The sequence below is a fragment of the Ambystoma mexicanum genome, chromosome 5p (genome assembly GCF_040938575.1).
Source record: "Ambystoma mexicanum isolate Mex_15411 chromosome 5p, UKY_AmexF1_1, whole genome shotgun sequence".
NCBI classification, from domain to species: domain Eukaryota; kingdom Metazoa; phylum Chordata; class Amphibia; order Caudata; family Ambystomatidae; genus Ambystoma; species Ambystoma mexicanum.
In genome coordinates, this window is record NC_090930.1 from 730,462,305 (window position 1) to 730,480,210 (window position 17,906).

The 17,906-nt window shown below is 45.6% G+C and overlaps 1 protein-coding gene across 6 annotated transcripts in view; it reads right to left on the reverse strand.

The window, feature by feature from the left end:
* Positions 1-17,906, reverse strand: part of ENOX2 (ecto-NOX disulfide-thiol exchanger 2) — a 2,107,113-nt gene that overhangs the window by 2,033,194 nt on the left and 56,013 nt on the right. The window contains exon 1 of one of the 6 annotated variants that reach the window (XM_069613110.1): positions 9,905-10,189. The exons of 4 other annotated variants lie outside the window; for them this stretch is intronic. In XM_069613110.1, coding sequence (XP_069469211.1) covers positions 9,905-9,926 — 22 coding nt within the window. In that variant the 5' untranslated portion in view covers positions 9,927-10,189. Of the gene's footprint in view, positions 1-7,562; positions 7,582-9,904; positions 10,190-17,906 lie in introns of those variants that run through there. One more of the 6 variants, XM_069613114.1, reaches the window with a different exon arrangement.

The following is a 17,906-nucleotide window of genomic DNA, read 5'->3' on the forward strand; positions in this document are numbered from 1 at the left end:
CGAGGTTACAGCCACCGTCTATCCCACACAACTACACCTTAGTAGGGAGGGGGTTTGTATATTACTAAAGAAGTAATTCTTAAAGGATGTGGAGCAAGTAGCAAAACACAACAGAAGAAGAATCTGCTTCCCTATAGGCTGACTATATAGTTCAGAATGCAAGCCGTTAGAAGTAACACGCTGCAAACTTAGTTGTCCACCAAGTCGTTTTATTTGGATTTAAATTTACCCCTTTGTCAGCGTTGTTTTGCTCCACCTGCAACACCAATACATCAACATAAGAGGTAACTCGCTGGTAAGAGAACTCTGGAGAGCGGTCCAGAATGTGCAGGCTGGAATGAATATTGAATTCCGACCTTTCACCTTTCCATGGTAATAAAAGGGTACTGCATTCGTGGAAGTGCAATCAGAAGTGGTGTTACGCTGGTGCTGCGCTGCTTCTACTCTTCACGTTCCTTCTGAAATCAACTTGGTATGAATTAAGAGCCATCATTACGCCAATATAAACATTTCCTGGACTGTGCCATTAGCTGTTATATTTACTGGCTATGTCCTAATTATGTTAATTTTGCTTGTTTTTAAGTCTAATATTGGCACATACTGTGGATGTATTATCTAAGGCTCCCTTAGCCTTGAACACCTTCTCACAATCCATTTAATCAGTGCACGTACATTTGTGTAAGTGCAATCAGAAGTGCTGTTACTTGCTGTAAGCGTGAAGCGGGCCCAGCCTTCTCGTCCGAGGAACACCCGATAGTTAAGGACTCTTCGGGCCGGATCCCTTCCTTGACAGATATCGAGCACACGCAAATACAAAATCTTCCCATTGTTCTACAATGGCGACCGGCACATACACCTTAAAGACTGCGATGCCTCCGATAAAAAGGGATAGCCAAACTGACAATTGAACCCAGGTGTACGTCGAGAAGAACGCCGAACATGCTGAATGCTATAAAAAAAACAGTGTTGTTACCACCCATCCATGCACACAGTCATGTACAGCTGATCTTTGCAATTTTGCTCGCCTGAGCCCAACACAGTTCGTCCCGACGTTGCTCAGAACCAGAGGCGTTGCTAGGGGGGGGCTAAGGGGGCTACAGCCCCGGGTCTTTTGGTTGTAGCCCCGGATAGAATCTCGGGAGCTACAGCCAAAAGGCTAGCTGGCCCCCAGTCCCAACAGTTCCGACATCAGTGTAGCCCCGGGTCTTTTCCAGACCTAGCAGCACCCCTGCTCAGAACACCTATGTGGCAACAGATACAGCAGTTACAACAGTTGAATTACACGCAGTTGATCGCTGTGTAATTGACTTATCTACTCCGCCTGAACCACATAGTGGCGGGAATCTTGTAAGCATCGACTAATGCAATCCATAACATCGCAGATACTCTCGTCACTACAGCACCACCCGATGGAATGGCCCAGGGAATCACTAAACAGATTGCTCAAAATGATTTGACAATCGGGAGTACATCACGAAATGTCGATTAGTGAAAATATAGATCTTCACGGGACGCCACGACTTACGACTGACTATTCACGATAGAAGCAACCCCCTACTCAGCGCACATTAAACTCCTGATGCAATACCGCCAGCACCATCCTCATGTATTCCCATACCGATCAGATCAACTTCTCCTCTTTCGCGGTCCCCAATAATGTTTGCGCATTCATCACGCACTTCTTCAGCGTTATCTAGATATTTCGCCAATCCAACTCAGAGGAAACAAACTGCTTTACACCAACCCCAACAAATAACTCTTTGCAGTCTAGCAACCCCTTATACAGACCTCGCACTTGCCGTCATAAATACTGCTTTGCTCTCGCTTACGAAATTATATGAAACTCCAGATCATAAGTTAACACAACAAACAACAATGCTTACAAAGTTGCTGCAGCCGAACCCAATACGGGTGTACTTGAACAATTGAGATCAACTCTTCCAAACTCTAAACCCAGACTGCCCATTTCATATCCTAAACAAACCATTACATCACGAGTTGCAAATAAGGAAAAATGATCTCATATCGCCAGACGCATACCGAAATCATTTTAATTCCTGCAAAAGCACCCATAGAAGTACAGTCACAGCTGAAAAAAACCAAAAAAAACAAAAACCAAAAAAAAAAAAAATACTAAATCAAGGAAGCACGCTGCTCATCTTGCCCAAAACAGTGCATCTCAACCTGGCTATAGGGAAAGTGACACGTTACGTGCTGAGATGTACTCTGAACCAATTGTAGCTCCTGCAGAAGCTACAATAAAGGGGTTATCGCAGCTGAAAGACAAGCAAGCCCGCTTTTACTACATTTGCAAAATCTAATAGAGCGCCAGCTTCCCATGGTCAGAACACTACTAAAAAAACTAAAAATATCCAATATAGCAAGCCCCAACCATGATCAACATCAAGGCATTTTATAAAATCCTTGTCCCTACCGAAGAATCCAGCTCAGATCGCCAAGTCTGCAATTACTAGAAAGTATGCAACAATAGCTCTAAACAAAAAAAGCACAAACAGAATCATCCCCAAGATCTAGAATATGAACCATTAGATTAACTTTTACAAGTAGACAATCAGAACAAAAAAATGTTCTTCTACAAAAGTCCAGTCTGAAACTGTCCCATCCTCCTCGGTCCCTCTCTCCCGACCTCAATCTTGTGTTAATGAGGAAAATAGATCATCCACACTAGAGCAGCAAATAAATGAGATCACTACGTCAGTAGCTCAGTGTATTAAAGCAAATCAAGATAATCATGACCACCGATTAGTCCACTCACAACACCACAATTATGGGAATCTCAGTCCCATCAGGCCATGAAAAATCAAACATCAAATAAAATCATAAAGCCTTCCACCTCTATCTAAGCAAGTACAGAAAAGTGGACCCTCATCACACTTTCATTGTCTAGTAATTCAATGCATACCAAGCCCTTATCCAATCTATGATCTAAATAGAACTTGTATTTTGAACATTTTTAGTGTTGTACCATGCCTGGAGGATCTCACATCATCAGACATACATCGCCTCGAATTTGAGAGATACAGATCTGTCCATAGCTCGAATCTGGAAACAATTAGGAATTATACCGAATACCATCTGACAGGCTAGAACATTGCTGTTTGAATTAGGGTTTCAACCATGAGCCCCCCACTGATACACTTGCAGAGATGAAAAGTGATGAAATAATCCACAATTCCACAAATCGAATGACCTCATTCTCATTTCTGAAAGTCACATGCTCGCAGGGACCTTGGCACTGAATGTAACAAGTTCAGCCAATCATAAATGAACAGCGCACTGCTGGCTTATGATACACAAACCAGAAGTAGCAATCCTTGAACCAATCAGCTCACAATTACACATTGAAAGTTGGAACACTGTGTGATTCAAGCATCTATTGAATGCATCTGCAAATGAACTTAAGACACTGTTGCATTGCAGGAAACATGGCTTGCTGCACCTCCCATTTGGGATGGCCACAATCTCTTGCTATTACCAGCCAAATCCTTACAAAAAGGAAGACCGGTAGTAGATCTGCTCATTGCCACAAAGATAGCTGCTGGGCTCCATTTAGAATGCTGGGCTGATCCCAATATGTTTACTCAACAAGTCAAAGTAAAATCGCAATCCCAAACGATTGCGCTGATCAACATCTATTTTAACCAAGCTTTGATAAAAACAGACGTTTTTCTCCAAGATTTAAGACATATCCTAGACCTTGTCACCTTGGACTCCTCTGTCACACACAATACTAGTACGGGATTTGAACATTCGTTGCTTTTCTAAAACTACCACGCTACACACCTCTTTAGCTCAACGCTGGACTAGATTAATGGCCGATCATCACGTGGTTATGGTGAATGGTGCCCTCCCAGGTGACATACCTCCCAGTAGCACCTGGCGGAGTCTTCACCAAGAAGCCATTATTGAGTATGCATACACTGATAAAAACCGTTCTGCGGATGCAAATAAGTCTGGAGCCAAACGCCAAAAATATAGTGACCATGAGCTTCTTGAACTTTCCTGGAAACGGGAACCTTCCAGTCCAACCCTAAACAATGCGTATCACGGTCATCTGATCCTCTCTGGAGGCAGAAACCTGTTTCGCTGGAGTGCTGACTAATTAGACCTCCTGCATAGCCGTATTCTGGCTAACCCAGATCTGCTCTGCCAAAGGACCACCCAGAAAGATGGTCACTATGTCGCAGCTCTGAAAATCTTTAAACAGCAATCCAACCATCTCTCCAAACCTAGTCATAGGCACCAACATACATATGACCCAGTCCTACAAGAGAGAAAAACTGCATATCGTATATCCAAAAGTTTGGTCTGTTTATCACCCGACTCAAAATCCTGCAAACTAAAAACATTAAACTCACAATATAAAAACTGGACAGTATCTCGGAAAACGTTGATATTGCAGAAAGATGGGGAACAGATGTTACAAGCACTAGCTTTGAAATATTTAGCTCACACTTGGAGATTATTGAATCGAGCAAACCACACTTAACAGACACTTATGCAGATCTATGCGGTATCTCGAAAAGCTTGGAGCAACTACTATTCTCATCTATATGCATCAATTTCCCTTGATGGGCCTTCTGCAAGCTCTGTTGAAACAAGTAGCATTTCCCTAGCTTTTTATCAGGATGATATCAAAAACGATATCTTGAGATTAAGCTCATATAGAGCTGGCGGCCCAGACGGTCTCAGCAACTTAATTCTCAACTCTTATCCTGATCAATGGGCAAAAATATTACACAATTAATTCAATCGGTTAATAACATCTCAAACTATAACACCTTCTTGTTGCAAGTCAATAGTTATTCCCATTTTCAAAAAAGGAGACCATCAGCAACTGAGTAATTACCGACCAATAACCTTATTGGGTGCTCCTAACAAATTATTTGCTTGCTTGATTCTAAGAGATTTCAACGCATGGAGTACTACTCAGAGCTTGTAGGATCCCATTCAGACTGGGTTTATTTCAGGACTATGAACAATCAATTTGATAGTCATTAGTGCAATAAAGATGCGCAGTCATCAACAAAATCAGCCACTTTATATGGATTTCATTGATTTTAAATCTGATTCAATATCCAGAGACCTACGGATTAATAAACTCACACAAGCAGCCTGTCCAGACTATTTTAGCACTGATCTCTCTATTGCATACTGACACCACGGTGCAAATCCATTTGACACTAGATGGCAAACTCTCTCCCCATTCATACCTTTCAAGGGTTGAAACAAGGATGCATCCTGGTGTCTGGCCTATTCAACTTCTTTATATCAGATGTGAGAAACAAATTCAGTTCAGTCATTTCTGACCCTTCGCCCCTGCTAGGTTGATATCCTATTCCCTGCTTTTATACATGGACGATCTTGTACTACTATCTAAAACCCCAGGGGGCTTGCAGAGTTGATGGACTGCCCTAGAGAATTAAACCAATGATAGTTTCTTAACAGTCAACACAGAAAAAACAAACATCATGCAATGTGGTCTTAATCGACAAATTTGCAAGCGCTCCAACCAATGGTCTCTGCATGCAACTCGTAATTAATGAATATCGGTACCTATGCCTAAATATAAATAAATAACATCTCAGACCAACCCTATTATGCGGAAAACAAAAATGACAACAGCAATTTCGCAAGCCTGCATAATTCATAAGCATGGGAAATTCTCATACTCTCCTTTAATCACCTTCTATAATTAGAAGGTTGTACCGGCAGTTCTGTATGATGCAGAGACTAAAGCCTATAGATCAAAAACTGTTTGGCTTCAACTAGAAGGTTTTTTTTGGAAACGGGTCCTCATGCTGACATAATCACAACCAATGTGTATAATTAGACATGAGTTAGGCCTACTTTCCAAGCATGGCATGTACGTGTGGAAGTTACACACCCTCTATAGAAAATGTCTATTAGATTTTAGGCCAGGATCATTATTGCAAATGCTTTATTCATATCTGGAAACCTCAGAGCATCAGTTTATAGCAGATTGGAAACTAATTACCTACATGGCCGCAGCAGACATATCACCTAACATACTATTGACAAACCCAACACGTGCAAAACGACTGGATACACACTCGTGAATCAGGTTTGAATTATACAGCATTCAAAGCCAATCTATATGGCATAAAGAAGCTTAGAGTACCGGAGTCATACCTGGTCAAATTTCCCTCGCCAACCTACAGAAGTGCATTTTTGCGATTTCAACTAAATCCATCAGACAAAAGATCTATTGGCCAAACGGAAAATAAGACTGAAACATTTAAATGCGTGCAGATACTGTAGAGTGGTTGATCAACCTGAAACAGTGAAAAACTTGATGACACTTTGCGCTAAACTAGTGGCCGAATGAAATTCCCATTTTAGGTCGCACTTTTAAAGAAGAATTTTAACACACAATACTTTGTGGAATTAATTGTTTCAAACTAATCGTATAGCACTTAAAGTTGCAATTGTCAAGTATCTCACTTATTTAAACCGGTCTTTAGCTATATTGAATTGTTACGGTCCGAATATTGAATTGATATAATATTGTTCTTTCTGTGCACTCCATTGGATGTGTAATCCTTCTTAAATAATTCAAAGCAAAATCTGAAATAACTAGGCATAATACTTTAATCGACTTTTATTGTACTACTCCCTTTTTCCTCTTTTTATTTCTCCATGTATGTCTGTAATAATTGTTATAATCTTTTCATATTACTGTTTAAATTGAAAGGTTGATATTTCTCTTTTGTTATCTCTAAAAAAAATGAGCATCATCAAGTTTGGTAACAGGAATGGACATTATTGAAGCACCAAGAGAGAAATCCGTTTGTGACAGACCTCTGCATGTGGAGAATGATTCAGCGGTAGCACAGAACGCTCAGCAGATGTCAGACTTCACGCGCAGGGACGAGCAGGGAAATTGGAGGCAAATACCCGAATAGCAGCCCGTTCAAACTCAATGCATCGCCCCCCCTCCCCCCCCCCCCCATCCCACCAACGGAAGCTCCTAGCATTTGGGATCATGGCATTTCATTGTACTTAGTTGTAAGTTCACAGTCGCCGTGACGTGTCCGCAGGGGCATGGTATGCAGGGGAGTAGAGCGCATAACACGCAACCCTTGATGTGGCCCCTCCCCCCCTCAGGGGGCGGGCTCGGAAATTAAAAGGGACCAGGAGGTGGCTGCAATGTATTTCATCTCGAAGCCGCGTGCGCTACAGGCCGGGTTTCTTTTTCGGGATCTCGAGTGGATTGCCCCAGAACGCGCTGTCCACAACACCAATGGCCCCCAAAATAACACGGAGGGGGCGGGGTGGCATTTACAGGGCGCGAGGATCCCAGCGTTCGGCTGCGATGCCAATCATGTTTGATCCGCAATCAGGGGGAGGTTCCGCGCCTGGTGCACGCCACTCGGCTCACCTTCCACCTCAGGAGACAGGCGGCGTCACCCGCAGGATAAACACCGAAGCTTCGCCCGAGCCCCACACAAGCGCAAGCAGCAGCGCGGGAGCCGGGAAGACGCCCCCTGCGCGCCAGGGTCCGGAATTCATACACGCACCTGCACTCAAACACGTTGCCAAGGAGGGAACGCCGATCTCGAATCCACTATTCGGCGCCGAATCAAAATATACGGTTCTGGTCTAATCCTTGCATCTCCCTGTGCCTCCAATCGGGACAGAAGAAGGAACAGATCACGGATAGCGGCACTGGCCAGCAAGCGTGTAGCCCGGCGTCTTTAATACGGTTTCCCTTTGACACCCACCACACGTGTTCTACGTACTCGTGCTCCGGCTACAATCCATGATCCCGAGGTGACGGGAGGCGGAGGGGGATCTTTACATGGCACTGCGTTAATAACTGGACAGCCATTCAAGTGGTGCGGGCAACCCACTAGCAGCAATATATATTCTAAGGTTCCAGCTGCATTCTTTCAGGGACTTACTCGGATGTGCATGTGTCTGAAAAAGTTGGAATCACGTGATAATGAATACACTCTCACGGAATACACCCGAACCGACATTAACCAAATGCTAGCAGGTGGCAGAGTGCGTCGAGATCTCATTTAGAGTCATTATGCTGCACTGTTTAGGAAATGAACAACGAGGACTAACCGTAGCAACGACCATCCACTCGTCTTGCTAGGCATGATAGGGCACGGGGGTGGGGGCACGCGCTGGGTTAAATGGGGAAAACCAGACAGGTGCCAAACTGTATTCCTCCAATCCAAGACACAGGATTAGGGAGATGATTATGTTTCTAAGTGGAACGGTGGCCACTCACAGTGCATAGTGTGGTGGAAGGCTGGGGGCGAGCTCATTACCACAGCGCGGAGACGCTGCCTCGGACAATGCCATCTGCTAAGTGCACTAGGCTCCTGTAAGATGGAGAAACGGGTGCTTTAACTGCACTTAGCTCGCCAGCTCGTAATGGCAATCCTTCATTGGGTCCCCCCTGGAATCTTTAAAAAGGTGGCAGACCCGACACGTGACCCCGCCGAGCGGTCCAAACGCCCTGTGTGTCACGGCTGCAAGGGCACGGCACGCCATCCTTATAATTAAGTACGGAGGTGGGCGTTAAACGCGCTCGTCCTGCTGCCCTCCCTCTAAATAGAGACGAACAGGAGGGAAAGGAGGGGGTAGGGTGAGTCCTTTGAATAACAGACCTGGCCACGGTGCTAGAAACCCCCCATAACCGAGACATTAATAGAAGGTAGAAGGGCCGAGTGGTCTAAGCGCCCACGGTTAGTTAACAAGGAGATGCCACACAATGGAGCACTTCTGTGTGGGCAGCAGGAGTCGCGGCCAGCAGGCAGGCATTGAAACACCTCCAGTACCCGCCCATTTTATCAAAATAATAAGCACGCGACCGCACTCGCTTCAAGTTCAAACAGTTTGTACAACAGTAAAGACATACAAGTATACAAACAAACATCCCACTGAACGCATATATTCCTCTTCATCAATACGAAAAGAAAAAAAAAGAAAGTCGCATCCGTCAACGTCTTGATATAGAACAGTGCTATGACATGACTGGTGTTATTCTGCAATAGATTCATCCAAACTAAACAGTTATGCGGAGCGTCTCCCGTCATAACATCTCCAAACACACTCGGCTGTCATCGCAGCGCACCTCGCTCGCTAGATTCGCAGACGGAGTCACCCCGGCTACAGGCAAACTTCCAGCAGAGCAAGCTCGCTCGATCACCCACCCAACCACCCACTGCACACCTACCGTAGATTCTAAAAGGGGTGCTCACACATGCGTCGTTTTTATCATATTTTATTCTGAAAATAAAATATACTAGTAAAACAAATGAAATAACAGTCCCCATTAAAGAGGAGAGTCGGAATTGTGCCTCTCTTGAGCACAGAAGCCTCTATTTCCGCAGGCACGCGGGCTGCCCGCTCTTGAACTCCTCACGAAGACGGCATACTGATCTTGAATCCATTTACATCTACCATACCGTCACATTGGTAATAACTATTAAAGCGCCTGGAAGCAGGACGAAGTGCGCATGGGCCAAATACTCCAACTCCGACGTATATCATAAACTTAGTCAGTAATGGAGGAGCTCAAAGCTCGGTGGGGATTTCAATCTATCTCAATTTACAGCACCTTCAAAAACAAGACCAAAACCTAGCATCACAAACCATAGTAGGACAACGTCCCGAACAGCTCCAGGAACCAGAAAGAGGAGTGGTCTGAGTGGACCCCAATTGAAGAGCCCCATGTGCAGCAGAACTAAGAATCCGTAGCAGTTCTGTGCCCCAGCACTGCGGCCGGACTTTATGCAGATGTACTGATCGTAGCATTCCCATGCGCTGGCAGCTCCTCGCCTAGGCATGGAGGGCAGGTGGAAAATAGAGAATTGCGTGTAACGGTAAAGGCGGTATACTGTACCGGTGTACTGGACCAGGAACATTGCCGACTCTCCTCAAAGCCTCCGCTGCTGTATATCCCACAAACACAACCAGAGCCACAGCTGCGTGATGCTTCCGTCAGGCTCCGCTTCACACAGGCGAGTGAGCTGCTGCTGCTGCAGCCAGCAGCAGAGCAGAGGAGTGGCGGGCGGGCGGGGAGGCGGGCCCTCCACCACTCCAGCAAGGCACGCAGGAGCAGCGCAGGCCATGTGTCCTCGTCCGTCCACACCTGGCAGGCACTTCATGGGACGGACGGCTCCTATAGATGAGGCGCGGGTGGGGAAGCAATTAGCGCCATGTTCACCGGGGAATCATGAGCGCGGTGACTGGAGAAACGCACGCACTTGTCTAGTCATACATTCGTGCTGCGTGCAAGCCTCAAAGGAGTCTCCAGCACGCACTACTGGGGAAGATGAGCCGTGTGCACCAACGACAGCAAGACGCAACGGATGCAGCAATTACCACATAACATGTAAACTATCCCGCTCACGACAAAGCGCCACTACAAAAGACGACAAACCCAAAATAACGCACGAACACGTGCAGGAACAGTGCAATTAGCGATGTACACGTTTTAAGTGAAGTAACCTACTAGGCTAAAATGGAAAACAACTGCCCTTTACCTTAAGAAATAACCAATGCAATTGGAATCAAATTCAAAGCAGTGTAGATACCTAGTGGAGCATATTATATTATACTGGCAAATTCAGCATGGGCTCAATAATCCACTCATCAGGTAGGTCGGCAAGCGTCTTTATTGTCAATCAGCAAAGCAGCATACACGCAATCCACTGGACAGAACACAGAACCAACGGTCGAACTATATACGCGGGAGCAGCAACCCTCTTCCTGGCTTAACATGGTTTATATACTGTCCTCACATAGGTCTTCTTTGTGTACTGGTGGAATATGGACTCCCACCAAGATTCCTAGGTCTAATTAGGGTATGATATACAGCTCCGACAGCCTCTTTGACCACTAATGGTGTCACTTCCCCAGTGTTCGTTTTTCACTTTGGCACTAGACAGGGATGCCTGCTTTTTACTCTTCTGTATGCCTTCTCTCTTGAACCGTTGGCGGAAAAACTCAGTAGCGATCCAGAATGGCCAGGAGTGATGCAGGGTATCACGCCTGGTATCAATGTATGCGGACAACCTCTTGGTTTATATCAAGAACTATGCAACCTCACTCATGCAATTGCAGCAGCTACTTTGCGACTCCGGCTCCATGACTGGAAATAAGGTCAATTGTTTGAAGTCGGAGATCCTCCCGCTCAGAATCAACATCCCATGGGATCCGTGCAGGGTCACTCCCCTCAGTCTTCAAATGAGCCATATTAAGTACCTTGGGGGTGAATATTAGCCCTATGTTTAGCAGAATTATGGAGCTTAACTACCCCCCGGTCCTTCAGAGGATTAAATCTAATTTGGCCAATTGGAAAACACTACCGCTAGCCCTTATAGGTTGGATAAACGCCTTTAAAAAGAATTCCCTACCAAAACGAATCTATAATTGCACTAATGTTACGTTGCGCTCTAACATGACAAATGTATAAATACCTAAATTCCCACCTTACTAAATTAATCTGGAGGGGGAAGAAGGCACGGCTTCGGTGAGGTGGCAGCCTAGCTGTGCCGGCTTGGTGGATCCACTACCAAGCTGCTCAAATCTGCTGGGCCAAATGTTGGCTCGATACGACAGACACGTCGAGCTGGAGAAATATGGAACAGTCCCTAATGGCACCATACTCTCCATCTGTAGTCCAGGCCATCCTACCGAGCAAACTACCCAGAGCAATTAGGACACACCCTATACTAGGCCCACACTGATTCGGTGGCAGAGAAGGAAAACACTAATAGTCTCAGATGTAAAAGCCGCACCGGCTTGGATTAGTATAAATGCAATCTTTGGTATGCAATTTATAATTTAAACCAAATCGAGAAACCCTCCGGTCATGGATTAGAGTGCTAGACCTATACGAGGAAGGATCCCCCCCATTGGCTTCCAAGAAGCCAGGCGAATGCTACAATTACAAAGGACTGACTGGCTCCGATATCATATACTGCTTTGGGTAATACGCTCAAACACGTCAGAACAAACACTTCTGGCCAGGCCGACCTCTGGCGAACTGGAGCAGAACAGCTCCTCTTTTCCACGCCTGTGCACGTTTTATACTATCTGCACCCCCAACAACAGCAAGCACAACCAAGCGCTTGTGTCACAATGGTCCGAGGACCTCGGCATCGCGCTCGACTTGGGAGACATAGGTGACTTTTTTGATGTCATACTTAGGATATCACAGAACATTCGCAATAGGGAGATCCAATTCAAGATGATTCAAAGGTTGTACTACACCCCTAGCAAACTCTTTAGGATGGGCCTCACACAGACACCAGCATGCTGGTGAAATTGCGTGAGACTGGGCACACTAGGACACATCCTGTGGACTTTCCCGAAGGTCAAGGCATACTGGAGTATGGTTCATGGGCTTACCATCTGCTCACAGAGCGTCACATTGGGGTTGGTTCCTGGACCAATGTTATTTGGCACTAATTGTGAGGACTGCCATGCTGACCCTATGACAAGGAAACTTGTGCATATCCTACTATTCTCGGGCCGTAAGCTCCCGATCCTCCACCGGAAGACAGACGCTGCGCCCACTAAGCAAGCCTGGCTGTCCCCTTAAACTACGTTATGCTCCGTCCTCAAACGTCGGTCCAACCCTGGGCAGGCAGACCGTTTTGGGGAACTGGAGGCTGCCTATATCTGATACACAGGATGGGTGGAATAAGTGGGAGGGGATGGTTTACTCTGGGCCTTGGATGGTCTCGGGTTTGCAGATTCAAATAGCTCTGTATAGGTAGGCTTGATGGCCGGGAGCTTCCAGGCGGGTGCGGTGGGTGTGGACCTTTTACATCTAGCGCCCCTTGACCAATGGGATGCCTTAGAGTCATTGCTATGGTACCATAACTACTAGAGACGTTGTCAGACTGGTTCAGTGACCCTATTGGGGGACTATTCGGAGGAGTCGGCTGAGGTGCCTCTGCAGAGTGCTTATGGGGTCAATTGGGTAATGCTCCCCCGTTGGCACTGCTCAATGAGCTCTCTACGCCTATACTTGCATGGACTAATGCCTCTTGTTTGGTTGCTGTGTTATTGCCTCCAATTATACATATGCAAGGTGGGATTTTTAAGAGGAAGGAGGGTGGAGGGCACATCAGATATCTCTGCTGTATGTGCCCTATTACCATTATTTGGACTCGGTATCTATGATGTTTGTCATTTGGTTCAAAGATTTTCAATAAAAAGTTTACAAAATGGAATACAAAATTCATCACTACTATCCTCAAAGAAATCCGACTTCCACTAATCATGGCGGTTCAAATACTATTAGAAGACAGTGTTAAAATGGTAAAAAAATCTAGAAAAGTAAACAAGGAGTTTGGACTGAAGATGGGTCAGACCAATAACTAGTGTTCCAAAGTTTCTATCGCTAATTTATTTCCACAAAATCTACAGCTACTAGGGACGCCCAAAGTCCTTGATTTGATTCCAAGGATTTCACGTATGAGAAAATTCATTGTCCGTGTTCCGTTAGGAGAGTTTGTTGGATAGGAAAGGAGGAAACCCAATGCTTTTTCTCCCCAATATAGCAAAAGCAAATCAGTTTGTAATACATTTTTATGGATCTATTTTGAATCCACTCAATCTTTATTACAGAGTTTGGATAGTACATTTTGCATGTTTAAAACTCATTTGTTTAACACTAGACATAACTTTTCCTCCTTTCAAATTCTCAACTTAGAGTACAGAGTAGCCACAGTGGGTTGGCAGTTTTGAATAAAGAAGTGGGGATTTCCATTGTATGTAGGCCTGTAGGGATTTCAACCCCAATTCGTATTGGATAATGGAAGTAGGCACTCCCCTGGGCAGATTTTAAACATGTCTCCATAGATTTGTCCACTTTCAATCTACTAAAGTCAATTTAGTCTGTGCTCCACAAGTATGGCACAACTTTGCCTTTAGGTGCAGGGGAATGAACAATGTCCCATATTTAAGGTACACTTTCTTCATTTGTCAAGAAAAAACTAAAGATTCACGCCCAGATTCATGGAATTATTTGCGTGTAAAACGGAGATTTGCGTGCCATTTTGCCTGCAAATCCCCATTCGTCAAACATGGATTTGCAGGCAGAATGGCATGCAAATCCCTCTTTTACACGCAAATAAATCCATGAATTAAGGCCTTAGCATGTAGCTCTTTAAAGACCGATAGGATAGATCGGCTTTTGTCAACGGAGCAGCCTCAAAGTCGCTTGCAAATGCTCGAAATTGAAGAACGCCCCAAAAGTAGTTTGTTTTGGTTCTTAGAGCACAGTGGGGCCCTTCATCAGGCCCCCAGAGAAAAGGCAAGTCAGACTTCTGCTTTTCCCTGCCAGAAAGGTTGTCACTTGTACGCTTCCCACTTCAGCAGTCAAAGTCCTGGGTACCAGTGTCCAGCTGCAGTCAAGCTTTCGCTCAGCAGGTCACTTCAACTGTTCTACTGAAGTTGTCAGTAAGAGGTACCCTACACTCCCTGGAAATCCTTGAGTAGGGGTAAATTCTTCCCAAAGAAGACTTTAATTAAAAAACTTCAAATTGGTGCAAAAATGACTCCTCTACCGGTTCTTCCAGTTGATCCCAAAAGATGATTTGAATAAGGGGTGGCACGAGGGGTGGTCTCACCCTTATACAGTCCCTTTGTCACACAACATTGGCCATTACCAAGCTAGATTGTTCTTTGTGATGTAGGCTCCAAGAATGGCTTGTCTGTAGAAGGTTAGGGTGGCGTCCTGAAGTAAGTGGGGGCATAGCAAAACCAAGATGGCTGCCCCCTTCCCTAGAGTGAAGGTCGCTGTAAAGACTGCAGGGGGCATCTGTACTTCTGCCCTCTATATGGCAGGGTAGAGGCACAAAGCAGCCCAGTCAATGTTCTCTATATGGTAGCTATGGACGGGAAACCAAGGCTTAAGCTCTCAGGAAGTGATGCAGGCTAGTTCTTAAATACAATGAGTCCCCAGGCCCCCACAAAGGAATGTCCACACACTATGTTATGTGCCAACACAGTTCTTTATATAAAAATAAGGTTCAGAGATATATATATAATTCAATACCACTTTGTACTCTGGTAATTCTAATATGACAAATACATACAATTTCTATGTTGTACAACACTTATTTTTAGATTCCTTTAAAATGCACCAACTGCTGACAGTTATTATGTAGCATACAAATCATGCAGCAAGGTGTATCAACATAGATCATAAGGACGGAAGGCAGATTAAATTAAACAATTGCAGAATGCTTTCTTTAGCTATAGAGACACAATTCCGAGTGAGGATCCCCCCACCTGGACAACCTGTAATAAAAGTATTAACAAGCCAAGTCCATTAATGTTTAATAAGTCTGGCTCCCTAGCCAAAAAGGTCAACCACCCAATGTACCCGAGATGGAAGAGTTTCTTTGACGGTTCAGCGATGGATCCCTTGAGGGTGGACTCCCTTTAAAGCAGAAGCCACAGGGTGTCGGGGTCCTCGAAGAAAAGTGCAACACTGGCATCGAGACAGCAGTTTCAACCTTTGTGGTGCTCTTTGACGATCATTCATGGAAGTCCTGGGAAGATAAGGCATGCGGTCCACCTCGATGCAAAGTGTTTGGTGCCGCAAAGAAGACTCAGTGATGGATGTAGGCCCAGCAGCGGGCATCTGGAGTTGCTTCAGCAGTCCTCTGTCCTGTCGGTGCTTCAGCTGCAGCATGTACCTTTAGATAGCTTCGGTGATCGGGCCTCTACCTCGGGTATTCACTCCATCAGTACCCTCGGGAGGTCTTTGTCGACTTTGGGTGGTGGGAAACCCACTGGCAGGTTTTCCTCGGTAGCCGGCAACCTCGACTTTCTCCAGCAGGGCAAAGTGGTCGACAGTGATGGCAGGGGAGCCCTCTGTCAAATGCTCTTTGGCAAAGGTGGAGCTTTTGCGGCTCCGGTCGTCGAGCAGCACAGCGTTAACGTGTCCCTGCGCTTCTGGGGGACATGCTTCGGCGGGTTTCCAGCAGTCGAGGAAATCTTGCAAACCCGGTCGACGCCAATGGACTTCGATGGCCTTGATGTCCCCGATGTCTTCAGGATTCTCGGCAGACCCCTTCTCCGACCCCTTCTTCGGTCGACAGCCTTTCGGGACTGGCTTCCAGGGTGCCTTGATGAAGAGCAGCAGATTTTACATGATGGTCACTCGTAGCTCGGGGAGAGGCCTCCTAGCCAGGTCCTCTCTCGGATCAGTCCTCCACAGACTCGACAGATTTTAGATTTTGTCGAAGGAAATGCAGCAGAAATTCTTCCAGCTGGGCTTCAAGGATGAGCTTCAAGTTTCAACTTCAACTTCTAAACAAATTGATGAGGTCCCCAGATATACACATGTCCCTCATTCACTCTGGCCGAGTCAGGCTCAGTCAGCCAATCACACAGATGGGCATTCATGCAGGCAGGGAGCCAATCAGTTCTACCCAGACACCCATAGCAAGGAATGTGGATTGGGGCAAGCACCCAGTCTTTCAGCATACTACACTGTATTCATGTCAGTTTCAGGCTGTGCTGTCTCATTCATTGTGTCACACACACACAAACCATATTGGTCTCACACACACTATTCACAAAGGTCCCACCCCAAGGGCGTACCCACAACATACAGTCACTGGGAAGGTTACAGCCAGTCTGACCGTGGACCTCCCCACAATACCATATATGGTTCTAACAGCCAGTCAGGGGAAGGGACAGAGTCAGGGCTTCAGAGAACCTTGGGAAAACAAGGTAACAGGCCATAGAAACCAAGAGACTCCACGGGCCATCCTGCCTTCTATCAGGAATCCACTGATTCTTATGGCAGGGCATGGGTATCCCAAAATGGAGGATACGCAGAGCACCTGTCACATTCAGCATTGAGCTGCCACCAGCCCATACCCTGCTCTGTGAGCAACACCCCGGTGCCCAAAAACGTACAGGGTCGTATCCCCACCCATGGGTGCCATAAGAGTATCCCAAGGTTCTCTGTTCACCATAACCAAAAACGAGCAAGAGCTGTACTGCCAGGGGTCCCACTGGACTCCTGTGCAGAAAATAACACAGAACACACATAAGGGAGTACAGGACAAGGACATGGAGGCCCTTTCCCTCCAATGCATTTCCAGCATCACAGTCCCCTCCAGCTACACTGTCCATCTCCCTATACCATGGCTGCCAGAGGTCAAAGAGACCCCAATAACAGACTCCCTGGTGTGACTTCCGCATTGTGTTGAAAAGGCCTATTTGAAGCTCCCAGACCTCACCCCATCCCTAGAGGAGGTATGTCCTATCATACTGGAAAAGGCGTCAGGATTCCTAGTAGAGAACAAATAATATTGTGGACAAGGCACAACACGATGTGTTGTGCCTATAACCTCCAGACCAGATGCATTGGGTTTTAGCAGTTTTAACTGTACTTTGTCATCTCCCATTATATCACACCAGAGATATCTGTATATTTAGCCACCAGACAAACACAGTTAACTGCATTTTAAACTGAGGGTACTTTCATAAGCAGCCCATTGGATGTTAAACTTAATTTTGGTTCCAGCAGGCTTTTTAATGACTATCCACCATCTCTGGTACACTGCCAACGTGCTACAAGCCAAAACATTTTTGCAGACTGCCCCCATATTGGCAAATCTACTTTGGATGTGGTTTTTACAAACCATTGCCAGCTAAATTTGTAACAGTTCAGGCCGTTAATTGGCCAGCCCATCTGGCACTGTATTGTTGCATGAACTCGTTCATTAAATCGGAGACATTGACATGGCTTCATAGCTAATTACCCCATGAAAACATTAACATTGATAGAGCCAGATTGCCTTTGCACTATCAAAATAAAAGGGCACACTTACATATGGTCCTAAAACATTGAGTATTGAACTATG